A 26429-nucleotide genomic window follows, 5' to 3' on the forward strand; every position below is an offset into this window, starting at 1 on the left:
ACATGAACATCATAACCAGCCGCCTCACAAACGACCTGCGTTTGGTGTGCGTACCGTAACTAGGCAACCACGTTGTCGTTCACGTTGCATGACGTCATCGAAGTACGTCCCAGAACGTGCATACGCTTTTGCTACACACTCAAAAGTACGTACATTTTCCTCACAAAAACAGTACATACTTGGGAATTGGGACTCAGCAACTGATTAGCTTTCAGGTGTGTTTGATTAAGGTTGGAGCTAAACTCTGCAGGACACCGGCTCTCCAGGGCTGGGAGTGAAGAACACTGATCTAGACGCATGGCAAGCACACTTAAATATAGAAACAAAAACTCATGTTCACAGGCGAGCGCTTTGAAAAGCAGACGAACAGCGCGTCCTGTATTAAAAATTTTAAATCACGCAAATTACGCGAGTGGGACTGGATGAGGGTTGATGGCCTAGGGACAGCAACCTTCAACCCTGTAGCATCACTGGCCCTCGTGGCCAAAAAAAACAACAGACCGGCCCACCGAGAATTCTCCCGGTCCTCCCTATGGCCAATCCAGGCCTGTTCCTGTGGTTAGTCAAACACTCTTATATTGACGTCATTCAACAGGGAAGTAGACGCCTGTTTTCCAAACCCGCCATTCACTGTAGTCTTTAAAAAGCGAATTCTGTTAAAGAAAATATATCGCTTGGCATTGAACTTTGAGCTTTATAATTTTGCAGGTATTGTTTATGCTCTAACAGCAACATTAGACACGAACTAAAGTTTGAAAAATGGGATCAGTACATAATGCTGTAGGGTAAAAATCTCTACACTAAAAAATAATGAAGTTTGTACTCAAATAATGAAAAACAAATCAAATGTCTTAGAAATATGCATGAAACAACCAGTTAACATTTTAATGTCAAAAGTGGATGCTCGCTCTCAGCGCTTTATGAATTTCTGTGTGCACAACATTATAACATTGTTGCTGAAATATCAGTTATGGAGATTTTGTGCCTAGAAGAACACAAAGGAAACAGTTAATACTCTTCAGGTGCTCATGTCTGACCCAACCCGCATATCCTTAATCAAATCTTCTGTCTTACTTCCTCTCTGTCTTTGCATCTCACTGTCTTTCTCGCTCTGATTAAAAGTGATCCGTCTGACAATGTGTAGAGCCCCTAAAATCACCCCGTATCCTCCCAGTGGCTGAGATCTGGCAGTGCCTCAGTCTGTCTGGCTTTAATTAGGATAGAGTGTTCCCAGCTGAAGATCTCACCTGCTCAATATCTGCTGTCAGCTTTGCTGTATCAGAAGACACAGTCCCTTCTTCGCAGCAGGGCGAGAAGAAACTCCAGAGTCTGTTATCCTCACTTCAGACGGATGCTGCTATCTGTTGTGTGATTTCTATTGCAGGAATTGACTGATGTTTAAAGGGATAGTTCACCCAAAAAGTACAATTCTGTCATCATTTTCTCACTCTCATGTTGTTTCAAACCTGTATAAATTTCTTTGTTCTGATGAACACGGAGGAATATACTTTTGAGGAATTTATTCACTTCTATAATGTAGTAGGAAAAAAAGAATAGTATGGAAGTGAATGGGGCTCATAGGTTTGGTTACATTCTCAGGGTATCTTCCTACGTGTTCATCGGAACGGGGAAATGTGTGCAGGTTTGAAGCAGCATGAGAGTGGGAGATTGATGGGAGCATTTTCATTTTTGGGTGGACTACTATGTTTGTGCTCAAAGAGCATGATTAATATTAGTTGAGGTGAGGCTGTGACTGGCATTGGATGAGAGCAGGGGGGTCGCTAGACCGCTTTTACTAGGGGCACGTGCCCCAGTGTAAATCTTTTGTGCCCCTGTGTAAATCTCAAGTTTACATTTTATCAGTTAACTAGTATATTACTTTACAAAGACAATTGCGACAAAACGGATCTATATGCAATGTAGTTACCCAATTCACGTTTGAAAAAGCGACGCATATTAGTCGCACTGATGCGTGCACGCCCCAATTCATGTCCCCGTCCACGCACCCATTCCTGTCCGTGCGCGACTGTTTTGCCGTGCGCAGCCGCATACAAAGTACACGCGATTGAGTTGGTTTATGAAAACATGATGAGACTAAAGTAATTTTCTAAATAATAATGAAAATCTTATTTTCAACCGATCATTGAAGCATGTGATGAACATCAGTACTGTTTTGTGCAAAGCAGGAAAAGGGAAGCAAAAATGAGAGATGGTGAGTTTAAGGGAGTAAAGACACATCTTTCCCTGTCAGGGCTCAAACATTAGAGGAAAAATCGCAGGAAAACGTAAACAGTTAGCAGTAACTAATAGGCATGGGCCGATAACCGGTTTCAAGGTATACCGAGGTTTTAAACAGTCAAGGTTTCAAAACCACTAAAATGTTCTGTGATACCGTCTCCAAGGTATGAGCTGTGTTTATACAAAATTCATTAAATCATTAAGTCATGTGATTGATTTGATGTTTACATTTAATATACATTACGAAAATACTATATATTTTTTGAAAGCATATTATAATTTAAAGGCTTTATTTTTACCCAGCATTTGAAAGTAACACATTTTAGTGTTGCAATGGCAATACCGCAACACCGTCAAACCGTGGTATTTTTGCTAAAGGTTATCATACCGCCAGAATCTTATACCGGCCCATGCCTAGTAACTAAGATAGATTTTTTTTAGTAGCAGTCATAAAATAAAAATATTCTTAAAAATAAAAAAAGAAGTTATTAATCATTGTTATGTAAAATGCAAATATGCATAAAATATTTTCTCTCCTGTCATTATTTCCAAACATGTTGTGCCCTTAAACATAATGTTGTATATATGTATATATGAAGATGATACTTAAATATTTTTAAATAAATGTTTGTCTTTCCTAGTACTTGTTGCAATGTTGGAATAGTGGGTTAAGCAAAGGAAATTGTATCTTGCACACCGCAGGCTTTCAAGACAAAGTAAAAAAAATGGGGGGCACGTGCCCCAGTAGAGCTTTATGTCTAGCAACGCCCCTGGATGAGAGGCGCAGTTTACTGTCAAATGGACAAAAGTTTATATAATGAATTCAGAGACATAACCATCAGGGGCCCGTTTCAGTAAAGAGGTTTAACAAACTCAGTTAAAATTTGAACTATGAGTTGACTTACAGTACGCTTGAGTTTTCGGTTACAGAACAACTGAAATGAGTTAGTGCAATCATCTCTATGTAGGTTAACTCAGAGTTAAGCGCCTGCACAACTACTATAAAAAACCATCATCAATAGAGCACCGAAATTACAAGTCGCCATGACAACAGCACGTAAAAAGAGGTCTGAATCCTTTTTACTACTAAAACTGAAAGTGTTGCTGCAAGTGTACTGCATATACGAGCATACATTTTAAAGAAAAAAGTTGTTGTTGGAAATTGCTACTCTGGTAAATGCGTACATTTAATTTTTCACCACAGTTAAAATATCAGAAGTAAATAAACTGAGGACGTTATTAAACCTTATATTTATTTTCATGCAGATGTAATCCCAGCTAAAATTAAATTAGGCATACGACTTTGGCATAAAAGGCTACGAATTTTACAAATGTTTGTCATTAATAAAACTAAAATACGCCAAGGCGGTATTCAAACTCAGGTTACTGATAGTACGTCTGCCCTGACCACTGCGCACACCCACAACACCAGCAATTCTGATGAGTGGATCCATAAGACATGTAAAGGCAACTGTAAAAGCACGGCCACAAAGGCTGATATTAGTCACGTAAGGATATTTACACTTACCTAAAGGATTATTAGAACCACCATACTAATACTGTGTTTGAACCCATTTCGCCTTCAGAACTGCCTTAATTCTACGTGGCATTGATTTAACAAGGTGCTGAAAGCATTCTTTAGAAATGTTGGCCCATATTGATAGGATAGCATCTTGCAGATGATGGAGATTTGTGGGATGCACATCCAGGGCACGAAGCTCCCGTTCCACCACATCCCAAAGATGCTCTATTGGGTTGAAATCTGGTGACTGTGGGGGCCATTTTAGTACAGTGAACTCATTGTCATGTTCAAGAAACCAATTTCAAATGATTCGAACTTTGTGACATGGTGCATTATCCTGCTGAAAGTAGCCATCAGAGGATGGGTACATGGTGGTCATAAAGAGATGGACATGGTCAGAAACAATGCTCAGGTAGGCCGTGGCATTTAAAAGATGCCCAATTGGCACTGAGGGGCCTAAAGTGTGCCAAGAAAACATCCCCCACACCATTACACCACCACCACCAGCCTGCACAGTGGTAACAAGGCATGATGGATCCATGTTCTCATTCTGTTTACACCAAATTCTGACTCTACCATCTGAATGTCTCAACAGAAATCGAGACCCATCAGACCAGGCAACATTTTTCCAGTCTTCAACTGTCCAATTTTGGTGAGATTGTGCAAATTGTAGCCTCTTTTTCCTGTTTGTAGTGGAGATGAGTGGTACCCGGTGGGGTCTTCTGCTGTTATAGCCCATCCGCCTCAAGGTTGTGCGTGTTGTGGCTTCACAAATGCTTTGCTGCATACCTCGGTTGTAACAAGTGGTTATTTCAGTCAAAGTTGCTCTTCTATCAGCTTGAATCAATCGTCTCATTCTCCTCTGACCTCTAGCATCAACAAGGCATTTTCGCCCACAGGACTGCCGTATACTGGATGTTTTTCCCTTTTCACACCATTCTTTGTAAACCCTAGAAATGGTTGTGCGTGAAAATTGAAGTAATTGAGCAGATTGTGAAATACTCAGACCAGCCCGTCTGGCACCAACAACCATGCCGCACCTTAAATCACCTTTCTTTCCCATTCTGACGCTCAATTTGAACTTCAGCAGATCGTCTTGACATTCCAACTTAGACTTATTGTGTGAGTTGTCTCTTTAGGTTCGTGTGGTTTATTTACGATTGGTCTGCAGTTCTGACACACCCACAAAACAAAAGTAAACGTATCTCAAACCCTGTTGCACACCGGTGCAAGCCGTTTCCAGGAAATGTTCAACACGGAAACCTTAGCAAAACGTTGCGCACCGGTTTGACCTTGAACGTGCCCCAGGTTTGCTTATTGTTTGCCTGGTCTTGGTGTTGGTTGATGTTGACGATTACTAGGTTTTACCAACGGTGTAGGTTTTTTAAAATGTGATTTGTGGAACTTATGCAGGCAAACAATTAAGCCAAACATACGTTTTCAATGTATTGAGAGACAGAATATATACATTGGGATATAAAATTATATATTTGTCAAACTAGTTTTAACTCTTCAGCTCTGTTCTCTTTGAGCTATAAGCCCATAATGCTCTCAGGTAATTCTCCTGAGGCTATAGACCCTGATCCCATAGAAGCATGCCAGACAGAAATAGAGCCTTCTTCTCTTTAAAGATGGATTTGTGTAAGTGTCCTACACTTTTGTGCTTCATTAGGGGCGATGTTGCAGCTGTTCGGCTCAAATGTGAAGACTTTGGCCCTCTATAGCTTGTTAAGAGTGTGCTGAAGTGGATCAGAATTGAGCCCGGGTCAGCGTCTCTGCTTTGAGGCCCAGGCTGCCGTAATAAAAACCTGAAATACTGAGGACTGAAAAATATACATCAGCGCTTTTGACCTATTGTTTTGTGAAGAATAACCTCTAGCTACAGAATTAATTTCCCTCTGAGTCCATGTCTAATTCTGATATTAATTATGTATTGGCACATGAATGTGTTCCAGAACTGTCCCTGGATGCGTTATTTGAATATGAGAATGAGGACTTTTATCTATCTATCTTTCAATCTAAGCATTTTTTTATAGGAAGTGTGTTCCCTGATATCAAACCTGATGAAGTTTTTGTTGCTAATGTGAATGTCTACATTAGATTGTACCTTTAATATACCTACTTGTCAATGTCAGATTTAACACTAAAAGTATTATCACTGTGCAGATACCTTTATAAATCACATTGTCGTGTAACTTTATGGCCCAATAAGGCTGTTTATCCGAATTTATCTTCCCTGCATCCAGTCGTGAAGGTACAGTTGTGTGATTTCTATCTTCTCTCTCTGTTTCCCACAGTGTTTGCCCATCCCAGGTCATGGATTTGTGCTGGACAAATACAGATGTCACTGCAGAAGCGGGTTTTACCATCCAAGCAGAGTTGCAGTCAATGGCTTTAAAAGTAAGTAATACTGTAAGTTTAAATGTTTGGAATCAAAAATTTGTGTTGTTAAAGCAAACATGAGGGATCTTGCTGTGCTGAAGTAATTATAAAACAGCATGGAGCAGAAATGTGATTTAGGCAGTGTTGTGTAATACTGTATTGTGTTACTGTATTCCACTACAAATTGAAACCTGAGGCTACTGTACGTCCACATTATTCTGGATAAATGTGAAACATTATCAAAGTGAATAACAGACAAAACAATATCAATATCATGTTTTCTATAGCAGTTTTCAAATTTATCTGAATTAATGTGAATATAAACAGAAAGATGATCAGTACAATGCTGACAGCTAGCCATGTTTCCATCCACACGTTTTTATCCGAATGAAGTGATATTGAATCACCTCATGGAAACAGTAAAATTCGATTGAATTTCATGAATATTGACTCAAAAGAAATACGTTCGATCTTACCTGATTTTATCTTGATCGATATATGGCTTATGCGCTAAACGCTGATGGAAACGTTATTTGCCAAATAAATAATTATTTGCGATTAAGTTTTAGTTCATTTTATGGTTGCAACTCGCCACAAAACGAAGAAGAAAAAGTTTTAGGTAATTTCCGCTCTGGTGGCACACATGGCGGGTGTCAACAATGTCAGATGTAAGTGGACAAACAAGGAGACGAGATATTTTTAAATTTAATTTAAGAAAAATATAACGGCTATTTTAGATAATCTAAAGAAATGCCATAATTTATCAGGAACTCATGAAGGAAATGTCCAGCAATGGTTATGACAAGACGTGGGACGTCCTTCTCTAAATGGAAGGCGCTCAAACAGCCATACATGTTTCAAAAAAGAGAGTTATCTCGCAGCGGTGCCGGAGGGAAAATAAAAGCAAATTCGACCTTGATGAGATGGATCAGATCCTTGGCCAAAGACCCATCGTAGCTTCCTTGGCTTCTAATATTAAAGGCACACAAGGCAAGTCTGAGTATTATTTCTCTACTAGCTCCCCCTAGTGTCTGGGAGTAAATGCTTTCTATATCTGAGACTTTACAAGACTGAAGGACACCGGGTCGGATACAGCGAACTTGCAAGTGGGGTATTCTTCCTACAGACGGTAGGGGCGGGCAAGAGAGTCTTCATTCGTCATGTAATGAGTCATTTAACCATATAGAGACTTACGAAGATGATTTATTAACATAAAAATGCTGCCTTGTGTCCCTTTAACAGCTCAGGTAAGATATCACGTTATCTTTCTCATTTACTTTGAGGAACGCGTTAAGCATTGATCCGGACTATTATTTCACGTTAATCTCTCCGTTGTTGTCTGGGATTTACGTGCATCTGCATCATAGACTGTAAAAAAAGATGGACGATGCCTGTTCGCTCTCTTCTATTGGTGAAAAGTGAAGCCGTCAGTGTCCCGATACGGCGCTGACATCTTGGGTCTTGAGTCTGCGCAGTAGCGATTTCGGGACCAGTCCTGCGCAGTAGTGACCAGGAAGTAAAGCCGCGAAAGCAAGGCCCTGCCCTCAAAGAATGCGCATATCACAGCTGTCAATCATGACGTGACACCACCGTTTTTATAGCATTAAATAACTAACTAAAAACAAACAGATTTTAAAAACAAACACTTGAATTTACATCAGTGTGATAAAAACTACAGTAAATGACAGAAACCAGCTTCGGAAAAAAGATAATTGAAGTGTAATTAAATTGTTTAGTTGGTCTCAAGTCCCATTGAATAACAGGGGGAGGCGGGGTTTATGATCTATACTGGGACCAGTCACTTGGGGGCAATCAAGACGTTTTGGCTTCACTTTTCAGGGCTTGTGCGGCACGCCTGATCTGCATCATCATAGCAACTTGTTGATAGCGTTGTTTTCTTATTATTATAGCTTGATATGTCGCTATCCGCTGGCACATAAGCACTATTATAACTTGTGAAATGGCCAATCCATTTTGTCTAACAAAACTTTGTTCGCAAATGTTTGCTTGAATCGATTCGGTGCGAAAATGAATGGAAACACCTTCAAATATCTCAAATCAATTCGATATACCAATTTGATCGCAAACCAGCATGTGACGTCATTACGCACAGGTTTTTATTCGCTTTAACGCCGTTGGATGGAAACACACTTTCACCAGCTTTTTCACATGAGTTTTTTTTACCGAACTTTAGATAATTCCATTGACAAGTGGATGGAAACTTAGCTACTGTGTTCAGCCCTAAACAGGAGACTTTAAACACTGTAACACCACTTGTTTTTAGTTTTAATTTTGAACGAATAAATTTTAACCTTTCTAATGTCTGTTTATGGTGGATGTAAAGAGGTATAAACACACCAATCATTTTAATACAAATGAATGAATAGATTCACTTCATATCTACATTCAGAACAGCCAAAAGCAGCTACTTATCCCATACAAAATTGCCAAAAAAATCTTAATACAATAATATGTAATTTATTGTCAAATTACAGTTAGATCTAATAAAACCATGACAAAATACTGTACTAATATTATCTTTTTTGTAAAGGAATGTTTGCTGTTGACATACAGTACGTTTGTAGGATTAAAGTTAAAAAGTTTGGTCATATTTTAACGCTGTAGTTCTTGCATGCTGTGTTGAAGCAGAGAGTGATAGAGAGCGAGCAGACAGACATGTGGACATCACCACAGGTTGTCCATCTGTAAAAGCTCCTCTCTGGCTCTCCTCCAGTGATCTATGATAAGGGTGATTCTCTGAATTGGGTGCCCTTTAAGTCCCCCAAACTTACTTCAAAGATTTTTAATTAAAGGAAATCACAAAATGCATTTTAACGCTGTCAATTAATAGATCCAGGTGCCTTTGCATTATAATGCAACAAAAAATGCTTTTATTTTATTTTAATTTATAGATATGGGTTGCCTAAGTAGTAGACAACAAGCATACTTGCATGTCCTCACTAACCATCATTACATTTTCATTGAATATCAAACAAATAAAAACTGCAATTAATGCAAAATAGTTACTGCTAATTTAATCATACGTGGGTTTACTTTAACTAAAATATACATATGTATATAAAAATGCATTAATTATATATGAAATTGCAATATTTATACACATCCTCCAGTTTGTTTTCAACCCCGTCACGCCATACTATTTACCCCCCTATAAAAATAACGGATGAATCCCTGTGGCATCACACCCAGAAAGTGATATCACACAAGTCTCTTGAAGAACATGCTGCAAAGAAAGGCAAGTGTCAGAATCTTTTCTACATTTATTTCATATTTTTCACTGTCAGATTAAGATTGTCAGGCTCAACATTTCAACTCTGTTGTATTACTAAATGATAGTAAACAACGGTTTAAGAAAAATTAAATAATAGTTTTGCAAAACATTAAACTTGTATGATTTCCTAAATGCCATGTGATGCTACTGTCTTAGTTAAGTACGGAGTTACAGCTACTGTTAGGCAAAAACTTCAACCCCGTCACATTCAACCCGTCACATTTTTATTATAACAGGGTTGAATCGTTGTGACGGGGTTTAAAATTTGACACTTTTTAGTAGAGTACTCAATTGTAGACTTGTTATATTGTTATGTGACCTGTTAAAAATAATCGATTATGGTATTTTATGTTCAATAAAACCAAATGGAAAGATCGATTGATGTTTTTGATCAATTAATCCTTAATGCTTTTGATTTAATGTTAAATACTTATTAAAATGTCTGTTTGTTTTTGCCAACTTTAATAAAATACAATTTTATTGAATGTGATATCATTAATTTTACAGGTAAGAAATCCATGCTATATTAAATAATGATCATCACTTCAACCCTGTTATCATTTTCAACCCCGTTATGCTGAGTTCCACCCTGTTATATGATAGTTTTTATTAATATTTTGGTGATAAAACGACAAATTAGGTCAATGTTTGTTTTGCTGTGTGCAGAATTTACAGGACAGTCTGAAAAAATATGAAAGCCTGCTAAATTCTAATGTTAATGCATATTTTGTGATAAGATATGAAGACCAATGTTAGATACAGTTTTCATGACCTGATTTGGTATTCAAATGGTGAGTATTAAAAAAAATTCTACATGGAATAAATGATATCAAACAAGGGACATCTAATTGAAAAGCTTCTACAAGAATTTACTTGAAAATCTTTTTAAATCATATTTAAACAGGGTCCAAGTCCAAGTGGAAAAAACACTCAATATTGATTAGAATTTCATGCCTGAGGTGGGAAAATGTACTTTCTTAAAGGTTTGACTAATCCACTATCACATGAAATGATCAAAAATATAACTATTTAAGGTATATATTTAAAAAAAAGTATGACCCAAAAGGCACCCATCTCAGAGAATGACTCATAAGTATGTTCCTCTGAGAACCTGGCCATGTTCGGTGAATTTCTTTTTGATCTGCTCCACCGAACCATCAGTCCCAGTGTTTTATGTTCTGAGCTTGATGTTGTAATGTTGAGTTCTTCAGTTTCTCCAGAAAAACGTGATTATGCGATCGCATGATTCAACGCATAATCAGCCAAAGTCCGCGGAGGCCGCATTTTTTCAAATATGCCGCACTTTCGCAGCATAAATTGCAGATTTCCGTGCGCAAAATATGCAGGGCTTGCATGATTTTATAATCCTCGCATTTTTGTAGTAAAAATCACATATATCTTAGCAGGAATTTGAAAAATTTTGCATTTACTTCACACAAGTGCAGCCATGTCCCCTGTTGCCATGGGGACGTTATGAAGTGACTTGATTATGTGATATCATTGAAAAGCTGCAAACAGTTTTTGCAAGTTCCAGCAGCTTTTGCAAGTTCCCACAATTTCATCGAATAAAATTGCATAAATATCCCGCATATATAAGAAAACGTGCCACAAGGTCAAGGATTTACTACTTGTTTTTCTGGAAGGTCTGGCTCTGATGCCTGACTTTTACAATTAAAGGTACAGTGTGTAATATTTAGAAGAATCTCTTGACAGAAATGCACTAAAATATAAATAGATATATTATCAGTGGTGTATAAAGACCTTACATAATGAACTTTTATTTGTTTATTACCTAAGTATGACCCATTTTTATCTACATACACTGCAGGTCCCCTTACATGGAATTCGCTATTTTGTGCCGCCATGTTTCTACAGTAGCCCTAAACGGACAAACTGGTTTTGTCACTGCTGTATTTTGTCTTAAACAACAACATGTTTATCCTTGTGGCAGCTACCGTAGCTTCTCTATGTGTTTCGGTGAACGGTGAACTGAGCCATTGGTTGCAATTCACAATCTCACTGCTATATGCCACTAAAATCTACACACTGCACCTTTAAGGGAGAAGATAAATATAATAATGCGTGTTTATATTCTAAGATTTTTATGCTATTTAATTATAGTAAATCTGATGGTTTATTATTTATCTTAAAGGGATAGTACATACAGAAATGAACATTATGCCATTAAAACAGGTAGTCCCGCCCCTCACACCACTGGTTAACTTGAAGTTGATATGTCTGGCTGTTTAAACAGCTAGTTAACCTACACAATGAAACATCAAACAAATTTAATGATCAACATTGTTGATCTTTTAAGAAAAATAAATGGTTTAAAATTTTCATTGCTATATTATTCTATTATGCACTCAGATTGACAAAGTAAAAATGTTAAATACAATCAAATAGGTGGGTGTAAAATGTGTAACTGAGGCAGAAACAACTGGTGCATCAAAGTGATGGCACAGATGGTGTGTACACACCCAACCCACCCTGGCCAGATCATGAAACAGTTCAAGCTGTTTGCTCATGAATCCACCAATGAGAGAAAGAAAAGAAGGACTTACAGTGCACGTATACAGTTGCAGAAACAACGTACAGCGCAATCAAGACATACATTTCATATGTGTCTCCTATAAGATGCACCCATGACATTGCAAAGCTCTAACAGTTGAGCTATAATATGCATGTCATTACTATGCTGCACATTTACTGGATTTTTGCTGGTGTGGTCATAATGTATGCAAATTAATGCAAATGGTACAAGGTAAAACAAGAAAGTAATAAACACCAACAATATTTTGTCATTAAAGGGGACATTTCACAAGACTGTGCAGATGTAAAATAAATCTTTGGTGTTTCCGGAGTACATTTGTGAAGCTTAAGCTCAAAATATCATAAAGATAATTTATTATAGCATGTTAAAATTGACACTTTGCAGGTGTGAGCAAAAATGTGCTGGTTTGGGTGTGTCATTTAAAATCCAAATGAGCTGATCTCTGCACTAAATGGCAGTCTCATGGTTGGATAGGGGTAATATCCCCTTCTGACATCACAGGGGGAGCCAAATTTTAATGACCTATTTTTCACATGTTTGCAGAGAATGGTTTACCAAAACGAAGTTACTGGGTTGATCTTTTCACATTTTCTTGGTTGAAAGAAGCACTGGGGACCCAATTATAGCACTTAAAAATGGAAAAGTCAGATTTTCATAATACTGGATGTCTGCTTTAATTGTTAGGTTTTCATTGTAGAAGTCAGGCACAAAAAATCTAAACATGGCAACCTTTGCTGAAAGCAGAGTAGCAAAATAATGAATTATTACAAATGATTAATTACTTAATTGATTGTGATATTGTGATGAATTAAACGGGCCTTGGTATGAAAATCTGACTATTTTCATGTTTACTTGCTATGATTGGGTCCCCAGTGCTTCTATCAACCTAGAAAATGTTAAAAAGATCAGCCCAGTAACTTAGTTTTGGCAAATCATTCTCTACAAGCACATGAGAATATAGGTTGTTGAAATTTGGCCCTCCTTATGATGTCATGAGGAGCTCTTATTATAATAATACCGCCCCTTAATCTGCACAATCCAACCACAGCACTGTCATTTAGTGCAGAGAAAAGGAGAGAGAGAAAATAATTCACAGCACAATTGAGTTTCAATTGCAACAACCCGCTCATTTGCATTTAAAAGGACACACCCAAAACAGCACATTTTTGCACACACCTACAAAGTGGCAATTTTAACATGTTATGATAAATTGTCTGTGGCATATTTTGAGCTAAAACCTCACACATGTGCTCTGGGGACAGCAAAGATTTATTTGACATCTTAAAAAAAGTCTTGTGCCATGGCCCCTTTAAAACTAATGAGTTTTAAATTTAACAATTAAGATTTTTATATTTCCCCAATAAATGAAGACAGATTTTGTCGGTGCTGGATACTGTACAGTAGGACTAACTCAGCAATGGTTTTCCCTCAGGAAAATCAAATGGAAAGGACACGGTGGGGTTGCCACGTCACAGCGATCTTCCAGAAGGTTCCAGCCAATGTCTGCCATGCCAGGAAGGCTGTACTTTTTGCAAGGACGACACGGCCTGTGTGGTTAGGGGCGATGACGCCCTGCGTATGGCCATTCTCTCCTTTCAGGGACTGTGCATGCTGGTAGACTTCCTCAGTATGGTGTTGCTCTACCATTTCCGCAGGAACAAGGTGAGCGTTTGCTGCCGGAGGGAGCTAATTAAGACAACAGGCAACTGTTTCCATAAAGCACATCCTGTTCTTATCCACACTGGGATATTTCACATAACTATTAGACAGTTGTACTCTTTAGGTAACACTTTTTATTCAGTTCAATTAGAAAGTAGAGGGCTTTTGATGCTGTCATGCGATGCAATCTAAATTGTGGTACTTCACGGTATATTACTAGTTTGGCTCCAGTGCTGGTAATTCTGGATGAATGATATGATTTCATTATTAGATCGTACTGTAGATGGCATGCCAAGAAGATAAAATGGTACATTTGTTTCTTATCCGAGTTAATTAGGGAGATATCTGGAACAAGGAGAGGTAGAGACACAGTCATGACTGATAAAGGACAGAGAGGATAGATTGCAGTATTTTATTATGAAAGACAAACTTTGGAGGAGAAAACCATACAGAGATGGAGTTCAGGAAAGATACAGTTAAATTCCTATTAGATTTATCTACAGTATAGCGCTTTACAATGGGCATTGTTTTAATGCAGCTTTATGTGAAAAACACAGAATAAATTAAAAATATTAAGCTAAATATATAGGATACATACAGAATAAAATACTGTACAAGGTGTTATTGCAGATGTCATGGCCCATATTAAAGGATTAGTTCACTTCAGAAATAAAATGACTTGATCATTTACTCACCCCCATGTCATCCAAGATGTTCATGAACTTCTTTCTTTATTCGAAAAAGAAATACATTTTTTGAAGGAAAACCTTGTTTTTTCCATACAGTGGACTTAAACAGGGACTAATGGGTTGAAGGTCAAAATTGCAGTTTCAATACAGTTTCAAAATGCTCTACACAATCCCAGCTGAATAATAAGGGTCTTTTAATAATTAAAAACTTTTTTAACCATAAATGCTTGACTTGCACTAACTATGTGATGCGTGCATTATGTAGTTACGCTGGAAAGGTCACGCATGATGTAGGTGAAGGGACCAACCCATTGTTTACAAACCATTTTAAGCAATAAACTGACACAAAGACATATGTCTCATTCTATTTGTATTCAACATTCAACAACTTTGAACGATCCTCCTTCTCCACACTTGTAAACACCTGGTTGCTACTTTCATTCATGTCACGTGTGACTTTTCCAACGTTACTACGAAATGGGCTTAAATCGAAATAGGCCTTAAAAAGAAGAGAAGATTATATATAATTTACAGTAATACATTTTACCTTAGCATTATATACTGAAAAATGCATATAAACAGTGTATCATTGTAGTATTTGATGCTTCATATTTGGCATTATAAGTAAAAGCCCACTTATATGTGTATATCACACATACACTGCAAAAAATATTTTTTCTTTCTTAGTATTTTTGTCTTGTTTTCAGTACAAATATCTAAAATTCTTAAATCAAGATGCATTTTTGATGAGCAAAATGACCTAAGAAAATAAGATGTAACATGTAAGTGATTCTATGCTTAAAACAAACAAAATAATCTGCAAATTGGCTAAGAAAAAAATCTGGAACTTTTGTCTTAAACACTTTATTCAAGAAAAATTAAAGAAAGATTTTTTTACCCCATTGGCAGATTTTCTTTTTTGCTTGTTTTGAGGCACAAATTCACTTAAATTTTATATTTTATACTTATTTTATTTTTAAATATTTGATATTTGTACTGAAAACAAGACAAAAATACTAAGAAAGAAAGTCACTTTTGCAGAGTACAGTTGCTTTCCAAATTTGTTCCAAAACGCAGTAAATCCATTTGAACTATTTTCAGTAAACAAACTTTTTCTATACCAGGAAAGTGACAAGATGAAAACCACAATTTTCTGTTACAAACTTTCACATAGGATCTTTAGGTTATAATAACATAAAAAAATCAAATAATTAATTTTTTAAAGATTTATTATAAAAACTGATTATTTTTTCTGCAAAATGCAATAAATCCATGACAAGTTTTTCTTTTTTCAAAATGCTATAAATCTATTGGATCAATATAATGTGCATTCATCGTTGCCATGTTATATTAATTAAGTTGACAAGTGGTATACACTAATTAAAAAAATAAACATTAATGGCATTAATAAGAACACTGTCATTAGCCTCTTTCACACAGTAATTCTGGTAAATTACCATGAATTTACCAGAATGAATTTACCAGTAAATACAAAAATGTGCTGTTCACACACGCAGTGGCGTTCCGTTATTTTACCAGTAAGACATCATTCACACATCAGTATCAAAATACCGGTAAATTCGTTGAGAAAGCGGAAGTACCTGTAGCACGCGGCGAGCTCAGTGTTGTATTTGTAAACCATCCACGTCGTTCATAACCACGGTCCGTATTTTGTTGTTTTCACGTCTGTGGTAAACAGTCGCGAAGTTGCTCATGACCAAACAACATTGAATGAGACGATGTCAAACCGAAAATGCGTTTTTAACAACAGTACTGTTTGCACTTTAGGCTTCACAGAGGGCGTGCTAAGGACGTCGGCAATTCGGCGGTAAGCTGTTTTAAACAACTTTGGTGAAGAAATGTGGACGTAAACTTCAGGTGTGCTCAACTTTCAAGCAGCATGTGTGTGTGGAAACGTCAGTAAACATTGCGGGGGTAAACTCGTCATCTGTATTAAAACGCTATGATTGGCCCGAAGCTGTTTTTGTTTGTTTGTTTATCACGAAGTACAAAGCGCCGCCCTTATTGTTTACAATGCGTGGAATGGTGCGCTGTGATTTGTTGAGAGGATTTATTGCATTCTGCAGAGAAAGAGGACTGGCGTTTATTGTGTTTTGGGAAAAAAGGGAGAAAAGATGACAGAATAACACGGCGGATATTGGATTTTGCGTAAAATTAAGAATTGACTTTTTAATACTGGCGCGATACAATACTGATTTTGGTGGCAAACTTATTTTTTTTTTAAATAGCGTTTATCGGATTTTGGAACCAAACTCTTCAAATATTCCCATATTATACTACATACAGTGGCCAAAAAAACATATTTGCACACCTAATTAATACTTTGAAAATGTATGAATGTCATTGCATAACAGAATATCAACCCAAGATGTGCTGCAAACAAATAATGATAGATATTTGGGCTAGTATATAGTTAAAGGAGTGCTTTATATCACTTATTAAATGAAATGTAATCATTCATACTAAAATAATCTTGAGTTATCTGCTTATGTAAAACCACAACATAAGCTATATAAACTTCATGCAGTTCAACCTGTAGCTTAACACTGAGCTGTTCTGGGATCCTACCTATTAAATGCACACCTGAACACTGGATTGTGTCTCTGGTAATTAGATTCATTAATAGGGCTTTTCTCAATCTAAAGCTCTCTGTGGATTAGAGAATGGATCATAAGTATGACTACATATCACACACGCACACCACTGATGTGTACAGAAAAGGACGAGCGCATGCTACGGCTTCAACGTAAACATATATACAGTACGCCTGCGGTTTGAGTTATAGCAGGCTGGATTTGTGGAGGTTCATTTATTCCTGCAGCGAGGTTCAGTTTAGGCTGTCAATATGTAGGGCACTCAGTTTTGATAGTGGCAGCATTTTAATTTACTCTGGATGCACGCTCCGTCTGGGCGCTGTCTGAAAGCGATCCATACATGCTGGAGAGGTCTAAATGAAAGCGACAGAGTTAGGATTAGAAATTTTGTTCTGTTTCGGCTCCCACTGCCAGACTCTTTCTATTGGCCGTTTGATTTCAGAAAGCGCTTGACAGCTCACCTGTTGCATTATAATGGAATTTTCATTTTCTCTTTTTTAAAGGAGATTTAGTTGAGCAGACCAACCAGAATATATGTACAAACAGGAGATTTATGCACTTATATACGTGCAGATTTACCTACTGTATTTGTTTTAATGTGTGGTGCTTTAAGACAAGCATCACTGTTACTATTACGCTATTATGACCCAAATGGTGGGAAAGGGGTTGAATAAACCCCTAATTCTAAATATTTAGTGCATACCTTGGTACATATCTCTGGAAAACCAATCAGGGCGCTTAAATTATCTCAACCAAACTGCGCAATATGATGGCATGTGAGAGGGCTGTGTGTCATCACGCACCAAACGACTCAGAATACAAAACACAGACTTAAGCACTATTCGGACGGGATTAGTTTTCCAAACAACGTTTGAGTGTTAACGTGTTCCCCAGGACGTCTGTGATTTTATGTACCGATTCGGACGAGATTAAAATGATGCAGGCTATTCCAGATATGTGTGTGTCTGTTTCATGCATTTGGGGCGTTGCAGAAGAGCACGTGCTCTGGATACGTGTATTTGTAATGTTTAATATTTTGCTTTAAATGTAAAATTATGACAAAACATGTAATTCATTAATTTAATTTTAACAAATCAAAATAAAATATACAAATCCTACTAATGTAACGTTAGCCTACGTGTTTTATATAACTGTCTGCTTATAATAAACCCAAAGAAATGAAGAAATAATGATTAATGACAATTTATTATCTTTATTGATTAACATTACCATTCCGGAGTTGAACAACTTTGAACAGTTTTTCTTATAACGTTAATGACATTACAGTAGCCAGTCTTAACAGTGTTTGATATTCAGCTCGTCTTGATTTAATTATTTTATTTTGCCGAATGCGAAAAAACATCTTGCCGACATTTGCATCCGGACGGGATTAAATTTCTCAGAGGACCTCTGAGTTCGGCGAAAAACAGTAGGTAATTTACTCTGGAATTCTTACGGAGGTCGTCAGAGAAAAAACACAGACATGGCCGATTCGGACGGGATTAAAAATACAGAGGACCTCTGAGAAGCACGATTTTCTCAGAGGTCCCCCTGTAAAACTAATCCCATCCGAATAGGGCTTTAAAGGGACACTTGACCCATTTGCATTAAGCTTTGTATCATTAGAAACCCAGTCATGTCTTTGAATGGTCGTGCATCATTTTCTCAGTTGCCGCTGAGATAGGAGAAATACAGATTTCAGTGTTGCACTTCCTTCTTTCAATGATGTAAAAATCATAATTCTGCATCATTGAAAGTAGGAAGTCCAACATGTTTGTTTAGGGGGTGATACTACAAACACCCCTTTTCTCTGTCAAATAGGCACCAAAATAGAAATGTATGTTAGATTTTGACTACAAATATGACACATTTTCAATAAAGATTAATGTTTGTACGGGTGAAATGCTCTTTTAACATTACGATGGGATCCACTGTTAAGACAACAATTTTGTTTCTGTTTTCTTCAAAACAATCACATCCTAGTGACGAAAGCGTGCCCAGCTGGTCTCGAAACAAATTTGGCGAGCTCATCCATTTGTTTTACTTTGTTATCTGATGACGACACCAAGGTAACCGCTAAAATGTACATTTAAAATTGACTGACATGTCTGTCTCAACGAAAATTAACCTACCGCCAGCCACACAATGTCGCAAGCACTTTTGTCAAACAGAGAAGAGGTTTAAAAAGGACATTGACGCACACACGTCTTCGGGTCCGTTTTAATTTAACCCGATGCCGCTATTATTATACCTGACCCGTGTCCGTGGCACACGTGAAAGTTTTAGACCCGATCGGGTCTCGGGTTGGACCTTGGGTTTTCAGATTTAAGTGGACCCGTGAAGACCTCTACAGTGTGAGTGCGTGCTTTAGGGGAGTTGGGGGGGCAATCGCGCTCGGGCACGGTTCAGTTGAGTTAGCCCTAATGTGTGCCTCAAAACATCCACCTGGGCTCAAAGTCATCGAAGCTTCACCATGTTTTGGTTCAGTGGTGACAATTTTAGATACTTTTGACTTATACATGGTTAGCTAGCACAGTTTTGAACAGTTGGATAAACACAAAAACTACATTTTATTTTGTATACTCAATGCGTTATTCTCATCTCAAATTATGTTGTGTCCCTTCTAATTTTAACAATCCATGTTTTCTGAGGTTCTTTGTCTGGGGGATTTTGTGAAATTATATATTTTATGTGTTTTGATGGCTGAATGACCAGCATCCCAATACAAAACAACAATGCTGAATAAGGCGTATAGCACCTTAGCATTACTCAAATTTTACTTCAAGCCATGCAAAACTTTCATTTGTAGTTAACTACCTTACTGAAAAATCCAGCTAAGACCAGCTTGAGCTGGTTTTAGCTGGTCACCCAGCTTGGTTTTAGGTGGTATTTGTGGTGTGGCAAGCTGGTCTAGCTGTGTTTTGGTCACTTTTTAAGCTGGTCTAGCTGGAAGACCAGCTGTACCACCAGCTTGACCAGGTTTGCCAGGCTGGGAAGACCAGCCTAGACCAGCTACTGCCACCTTAAACCTAGCTTATGCTGGCCTTGCTGGATTTTTCAGTAGGGTCTACATGTATATGGACATGTAGTGTGGAAGTCTATTTAAGTGCTCTTCTTTTAGACACAAGATTTAATGAAGTTCTGAATGTTATTCTGAAACAGCATCTGCCTGTAGAGAGCAACCCCTGTGAACACATTACAGTACAATAGTCAAAGGAAAATGCATTTATACAACCTAAGGGATAAGTCATTCTATAATCATAACTATTTATGACTCTCACTGACCCATTTAAAGAAAGAGTATAGTTTTCTTTTAATGTGATGTTGTTTTTGATGTGTTTTAGAGCATTAGAGCATCAGGACTCATCCTACTGGAGGCCATCTTGTTTGGAGCACTTCTTCTGTACTTTCCGGTAGGTTTTTAATAAATGCTGTTTTAATGTACTTTAAAAATTTTGGAGTGTAAAATCGATGGTGACTAATATTCTTAGGCTTATAAAGGAGCTATTAAAAGGTGAATGTCTTTATGATACCTTCAATTAAAGTATTATAGGAGAGTTCCAGGTTCAAATCAAGGTATGCTATCAGTAACCACAGAAGGTCAGTTGGATTTGTCATAGATAAGTCATAGCATAGATCTTTATTGTGAATGCATAATAATGTGATGTTTAATGAGCTTTTTAGTTTTTTTAAATTTAGTTTAAACCCAGTGTATTTCTTTAAATACAGCAAAATCACAACAGGATACAGTATTTGTATGCTGCATGATACTGTATGCACTGACGCATTGTTGAATAAAATAATGGTTGTAGTTTAGATGTTATTTAAATATAGATGGGCTACACGGTCAGTACTGTATGTGAATAGCGTTTTGATTAAGACAGATAAGATTGTGCTCTTCATTGAGTAGAAAAGTTTGGCTCACAGTAAGTGCAGTTTAGTGGCATTCGCTGAAAACTATGGGATTGCTGTTATGGGAAAATGGAATTAATGTGATCTGATTAACAGGCCTGTAATTAAACCAATAAACAATTAGATAAATTTCTCTTATTTGGGTTTTGGGGTGCATGAGAATTGAATGTGAATCAAGCAAGAATGGCAAAACATTTTGTAATGTGACACTCCTTACCATGTTTGAAAGATTCGCTCACAATGCAATGCTGACTGTGATAATGGCGGTCTTGTCCACGTAAACAGGCCTAGGAAGTAAACTGTTGCCTACAATCTGTGTGTTTGTTGCAGTCCAAGAAAAGAGATTTAAGTTGAAAACGATAACTCGCGTCGACATTTACATGTACTAATACACACTTAAACCACCAAAGGAAATGTAAAAAGTGAATCAGACAATATCTGCCCTTATAAAATAACATAACAAAAATAACAAAAATAAAGCAATAACATTTGAAAACACACTGTTGCCAGAAGACTTGGACGTCATTTACTCTCTGCCCAATACTAAATGAATCCACAGTTATATAAATTAAACTGACAGTCAAAAAGCGTATTGAAGAGGTTTTGCTCATAAATGTATGTAAAATAAAATAATGTGAGTTTGAGATTTTTGTACTGTTGGTAAGCTGCACAGCTGCAAATGCTCTCCTCACGCACTGCTCACGTTTGCAGTGTGAAACCGCCATAAAGCAATGCTTACACGACAACGATGTGGAAAAAGTTTATCCATTGTGTTTTTGAAAAAATTCACGTACACGACAGTGTCAAAAAGACACGCACTTACAAAAGGTCACTAAATATGCTGTATTACATGTGGCAGACAAGTATTACCTTACCTGTTACCTTATACAGAAACACTATACAGTCCCTGACAAAAGTCTTGTCGCTTATCTATTACACCTGCAATTTACCTGACTTTTAATTAATCAAATGGTGTTAGAAATAGCTCATATGAAAAACTAAAACCCCCCAAATGATGTTTAATGCACTGAAATAAATTAGTTTCACTGAAAAAAGATTTATCATTTAATCAAGACAGAAAGGTCCAATTTTGGCAAGACAAAAGTTTTGTCGCCTATACAGAAATTGAACAAATTTACTGCAAATACAAAAATATGTCAGCAAATTAAGTAGTGAGATCCCAATTTAATATCTTGTATGACTTCCATGAGCCATTAGGAATAGCAAAGAAAGCAGTCTTGCATGCCTCCCAGAGTTCATCAATATTCTTTGGTTTCGTCTTCCTCTTTCATCCTACCTCACATATGCTCAATGATGTTCATGTCTGGTGTCTGGGCTGGTCAATCCTGGAGCATCTTGATCTTCTTCGCCTTGAGGAACTTTGATGTGGAGATGGAAGTATGCGATGGAGCACCATCCTGCTGCAGAATTTGGCTTCTTTATGGTTGGGAATATAAGAGGTAGCTAAGATTTCTTGGTATTTTAGACTATTGATGTTGCCTTCCACCCTGCAGATCTCTCGCACACCACCATACTGGATGTAACCCCAGACCATGATTTTTCCGCCACCAAACTTCACTGGCTGAATCTCGGATCCACGTGGGCTCCAGTAGGTCAACTGCAATATTTGCGGCGACTGTGGTGTGACAGAAGATTCATCTGAAAAATCCACCTTCTGCTTTTCCAGCATCCATCCTTTTAGCAGGCTGTGGGCCTTGGGAAATGCCACACGGGTTTTCAATTGTCTTTTGTTTAGTGCTGGCTTCTGGGCACTGATTCGACCATGGGGGCCATTTCGAGACAGAATCCGACAAACTGTACTGGTTGACACAGGGACTTCAGGTGACCAGGTCTGGTGGAGCACTGCTGCAGTGGAATATGGGCTGGCCTTGGATTTTCCAGCCAACAAACGGTCCTCTCGAGCAGTTGTCTTTCGGGGTCTGCCTGACCTGGGCTTGTCAAAAACATCTCCAGTCTCTTCAAATCTTTTCTTTATCCTCTGTACTTGACTCTGAGACACATTGAAGGTGTCTGGCACATCAGCAGTGGATCTGGTCTTCAGCCTCTTGATAATCAAAACTTTAGTCTCAGGGTGAATCTTAGGCATGTTTGCAGAGGTCTAGTTGCAGATGATGTGAAGGTTTAGTGTACTGGGGTGCTTTTTATACACACCTGAGACCTAACTGATGCATTATTATTCACAGATGAAGCTCATATGACAAGGCGACAACACTTATGTCTTTGCAAAAAATGACTCAATGGGCTTTACCAAGCTGTGAATATTAGAAAAAATTTTGACAGTTTCGTTTTGCACTGAAACATTATTAAAAAAGCTGTTGGGATTAAAATGAGCCATTTTTTGTAAAAAAAAAATCTGAATTAGAAATATATTTCTATATAAGGAGTATGAGTAAACTTCGAGTGAGATCTGGAAGGGTCATGGCAGGATGAAGCAAAACCTGGCCAGGGTTGCGCTGGCTGCGTACACGGCTGAGGTTGCGCTGGCTGCGCACACGACTGGGATTGCGCTGGCTGCGCACACGGCTGGGGTTGCGCTGGCTGCGCACACGGCTGGGGTTGCGCTGGCTGCGCACACGGCTGGGGTTGCGCTGGCTGCGCACACGGCTGGGGTTGCGCTGGCGGCGCACACGGCTCTGGACGCTCTGGCGGCTGCGGCGCACACGGCTCTGGACGCTCTGGCGGCTGCGGCGCACACGGCTCTGGACGCTCTGGCGGCTGCGGCGCACACGGCTCTGGACGCTCTGGCGGCTGCGGCGCACACGGCTCTGGACGCTCTGGCGGCTGCGGCGCACACGGCTCTGGACGCTCTGGCGGCTGCGGCGCACACGGCTCTGGACGCTCTGGCGGCTGCGGCGCACACGGCTCTGGACGCTCTGGCGGCTGCGGCGCACACGGCTCTGGACGCTCTGGCGGCTGCGGCGCACACGGCTCTGGACGCTCTGGCGGCTGCGGCGCACACGGCTCTGGACGCTCTGGCGGCTGCGGCGCACACGGCTCTGGACGCTATGGCGGCTGCGGCGCACACGGCTCTGGACGCTCTGGCGGCTGCGCCGCACACGGCTCTGGACGCTCTGGCGGCTGCGGCGCACACGGCTCTGGACGCTCTGGCGGCTGCGGCGCACACGGCTCTGGACGCTCTGGCGGCTGCGGCGTCGGCGGCTCTGGACGCTCTGCCGGCTGCGTCGGCGGCTCTGGACGCTCTGCCGGCTGCGTCGGCGGCTCTGGACGCTCTGCCGGCTGCGTCGGCGGCTCTGGACGCTCTGCCGCCTGCGTCGGCGGCTCTGGACGCTCTGCCGCCTGCGTCGGCGGCTCTGGACGCTCTGCCGGCTGCGTCGGCGGCTCTGGACGCTCTGCCGGCTGCGTCGGCGGCTCTGGACGTTCTTCCTTCGAGGCCGTGGTGCGGATAATGGATCAGGGGGTGCTCTCAAGTCGGAGCAGGACCCCCCAGACAAAGACTCCCAGGAGATCCTCCTCTCACGCTTCCCTCGAAGGGGCACAGGTGGGGAGTGGCTCTGTGGAGCGGTTCTGGTCGGGTTCTGCCTAGAGTTAGCCCCGGGTCCAAACATGAGTGGATCGGTCCAGAAAGGACCCGGTTCACACTCCAGGCGATAACACCGACCCCTCCTTGCAATACAGGTGTTCATGTCTGCTGGGTTCTTATTTTGGCGCGTTCGTAATGTAAAGGTATATAACAAAGAACAAACCCAATTGCAGACAGAACTCAAATAATTTATTGATAACAAAACAAGGGAAAACAAAACCTACGCGGGGGCTAAACAAGACAGGCAAAAAGCAACACTAAACTGACACTAAACTAAACATAAACCAACAATAAACTCTAACTACATATAACAGACTAGACTAAATATTCTTAATACTCACAGATACAAGACTTCAGGAACACGACAAGGATGTAACAAGACGAATGCGCACAGAACATCAAACACAAGGACAATAAATAGGGAGAACTAATGAGGGACACAGCTGAAATCAATGACAAGTAAGGGAGCGGGTAAAAAGTGACGAGACCCGGGAAATGCGTGGTCAGAATAATTCAATACTGAAACCACACATTTCCCACATAAAACATGGTACTGCCAGGACCCCGAACACAAAGACTAGATGTAATAAAACACATGATTTCAGACGGGTCCTGACACATAATAGGCCACCATTGATGTTTTGGTTATGCTCATGCATGCCTATAGACTGAATTAATACATGCGCATGACATCACCATTATTGCAGATTCACAATTACGTAGTTTACACCATAGATATGTATAAAGGCTAGATGTTTTGCCCCCGCTGCTGCCCAGTTGAGGGGAACATCTGCATTTGGCGGCCATCTTACCACAGGCAGCTCGCTCACTCATAGCATTGAGTTTTAATGGTGCAGGTACTTTTAAATTACCATAATTTGCTTAATTTTCTACCGATTTTCAAACGGGTTGGTTTGTTAAAACGTCAAAGATGTACCTATGCATAATTATAAAAAAAAATTCATGAAACGCATCCAGAATTATAGCCACGTTAATAACGTTTGTAAGAAACCAAACCGTTTGAAAATCGTTAGAAAATTAAGCAAGTTATTGTCATTTAAAAGTACATGCATCATTAAAACTCAATGCTACGGGTGAGCGAGCTGCCTGTGGTAAAATGGCCGCCAGGTGATGAAGTTAGAGACTCCGTGGTAACACATCTAGCCTTTATACATTTCTATGGTTTACACTGAGAAAAAAATATTTCCCTTTTAACCTGTCTTCAAAACAGCCAAACTGCATAAAACTTTACCGTTTACAGAGCGTTATTGTGTAAATGACCCCTCAATAACGTACAACATCAGTACGAATCTACTGGACAACAACAAACAAATTTGTTTATTTCTATGATCCAGATCCATTTGTACAGCACACTGTGAAGCAAGCTTTTACAGTATCGCAAGTGTAGTCGGTCAGTGTAAACAGGGTGATCAGTTTTCTGAGAATTTGAGATCTATGCATTAGGCCCTGCAATGTAAATAGAGCCTATCAGAAAATCTCAGATCTGTACATACAGTTGTTTTTATTTCTGATTTATCTTATTGGTTTTATCTAAACCTGTGCTCGCTCACAGCACATCTTACAGCTCATCTCAGACAGATAGAAGCACCGCCTCTCAGTCCTCCCGATCTAAATATAGACCGGAAAATATTCTCCACTCATTCCAGCCTCTTTTCTACTTTAAATAATTCCAGTGTTATCTAGAAGCAGAGCTGCATCTCATCTCCTGGCATTCCGCTTTTTGGAGTAATACAAATGTTTCACCCGCACCCCACTTTTTGCTGAGCATGCCACATGCAATAACGTCACCCCTTATCGTCTGGAATAAGACGGAGGATGTGGAATGGGGGGGGGGGGTAAATTACATGCACACACCTGGCACACACTTTGTTGCAGTTAGTCGTTGAATGTTGGTTACACAAAAACAACGATAAGAGACAGAGATGGCACCTGTCTTACTGAATTTACAAATGAGCCTTGCTTTGGCTTTCTACCTTATGCACA

General features: G+C 39.2%; 1 protein-coding gene across 2 annotated transcripts in view; it reads left to right on the forward strand.

Annotated features, from left to right (window-relative positions):
* gpr158a (G protein-coupled receptor 158a) overlaps nucleotides 1-26429 on the forward strand; it is a 132532-nt gene that overhangs the window by 43167 nt on the left and 62936 nt on the right. For both annotated transcript variants that reach the window (XM_073863963.1, XM_073863964.1), the window contains exons 3-5: nucleotides 6058-6160; nucleotides 13421-13650; nucleotides 20296-20358. In XM_073863963.1, the coding sequence (XP_073720064.1) occupies nucleotides 6058-6160; nucleotides 13421-13650; nucleotides 20296-20358 (396 nt within the window). The remainder of the gene's footprint in view (nucleotides 1-6057; nucleotides 6161-13420; nucleotides 13651-20295; nucleotides 20359-26429) is intronic.

Source organism: Misgurnus anguillicaudatus, chromosome 25 (assembly GCF_027580225.2).
Source record: "Misgurnus anguillicaudatus chromosome 25, ASM2758022v2, whole genome shotgun sequence".
NCBI classification, from domain to species: Eukaryota; Metazoa; Chordata; class Actinopteri; order Cypriniformes; family Cobitidae; genus Misgurnus; species Misgurnus anguillicaudatus.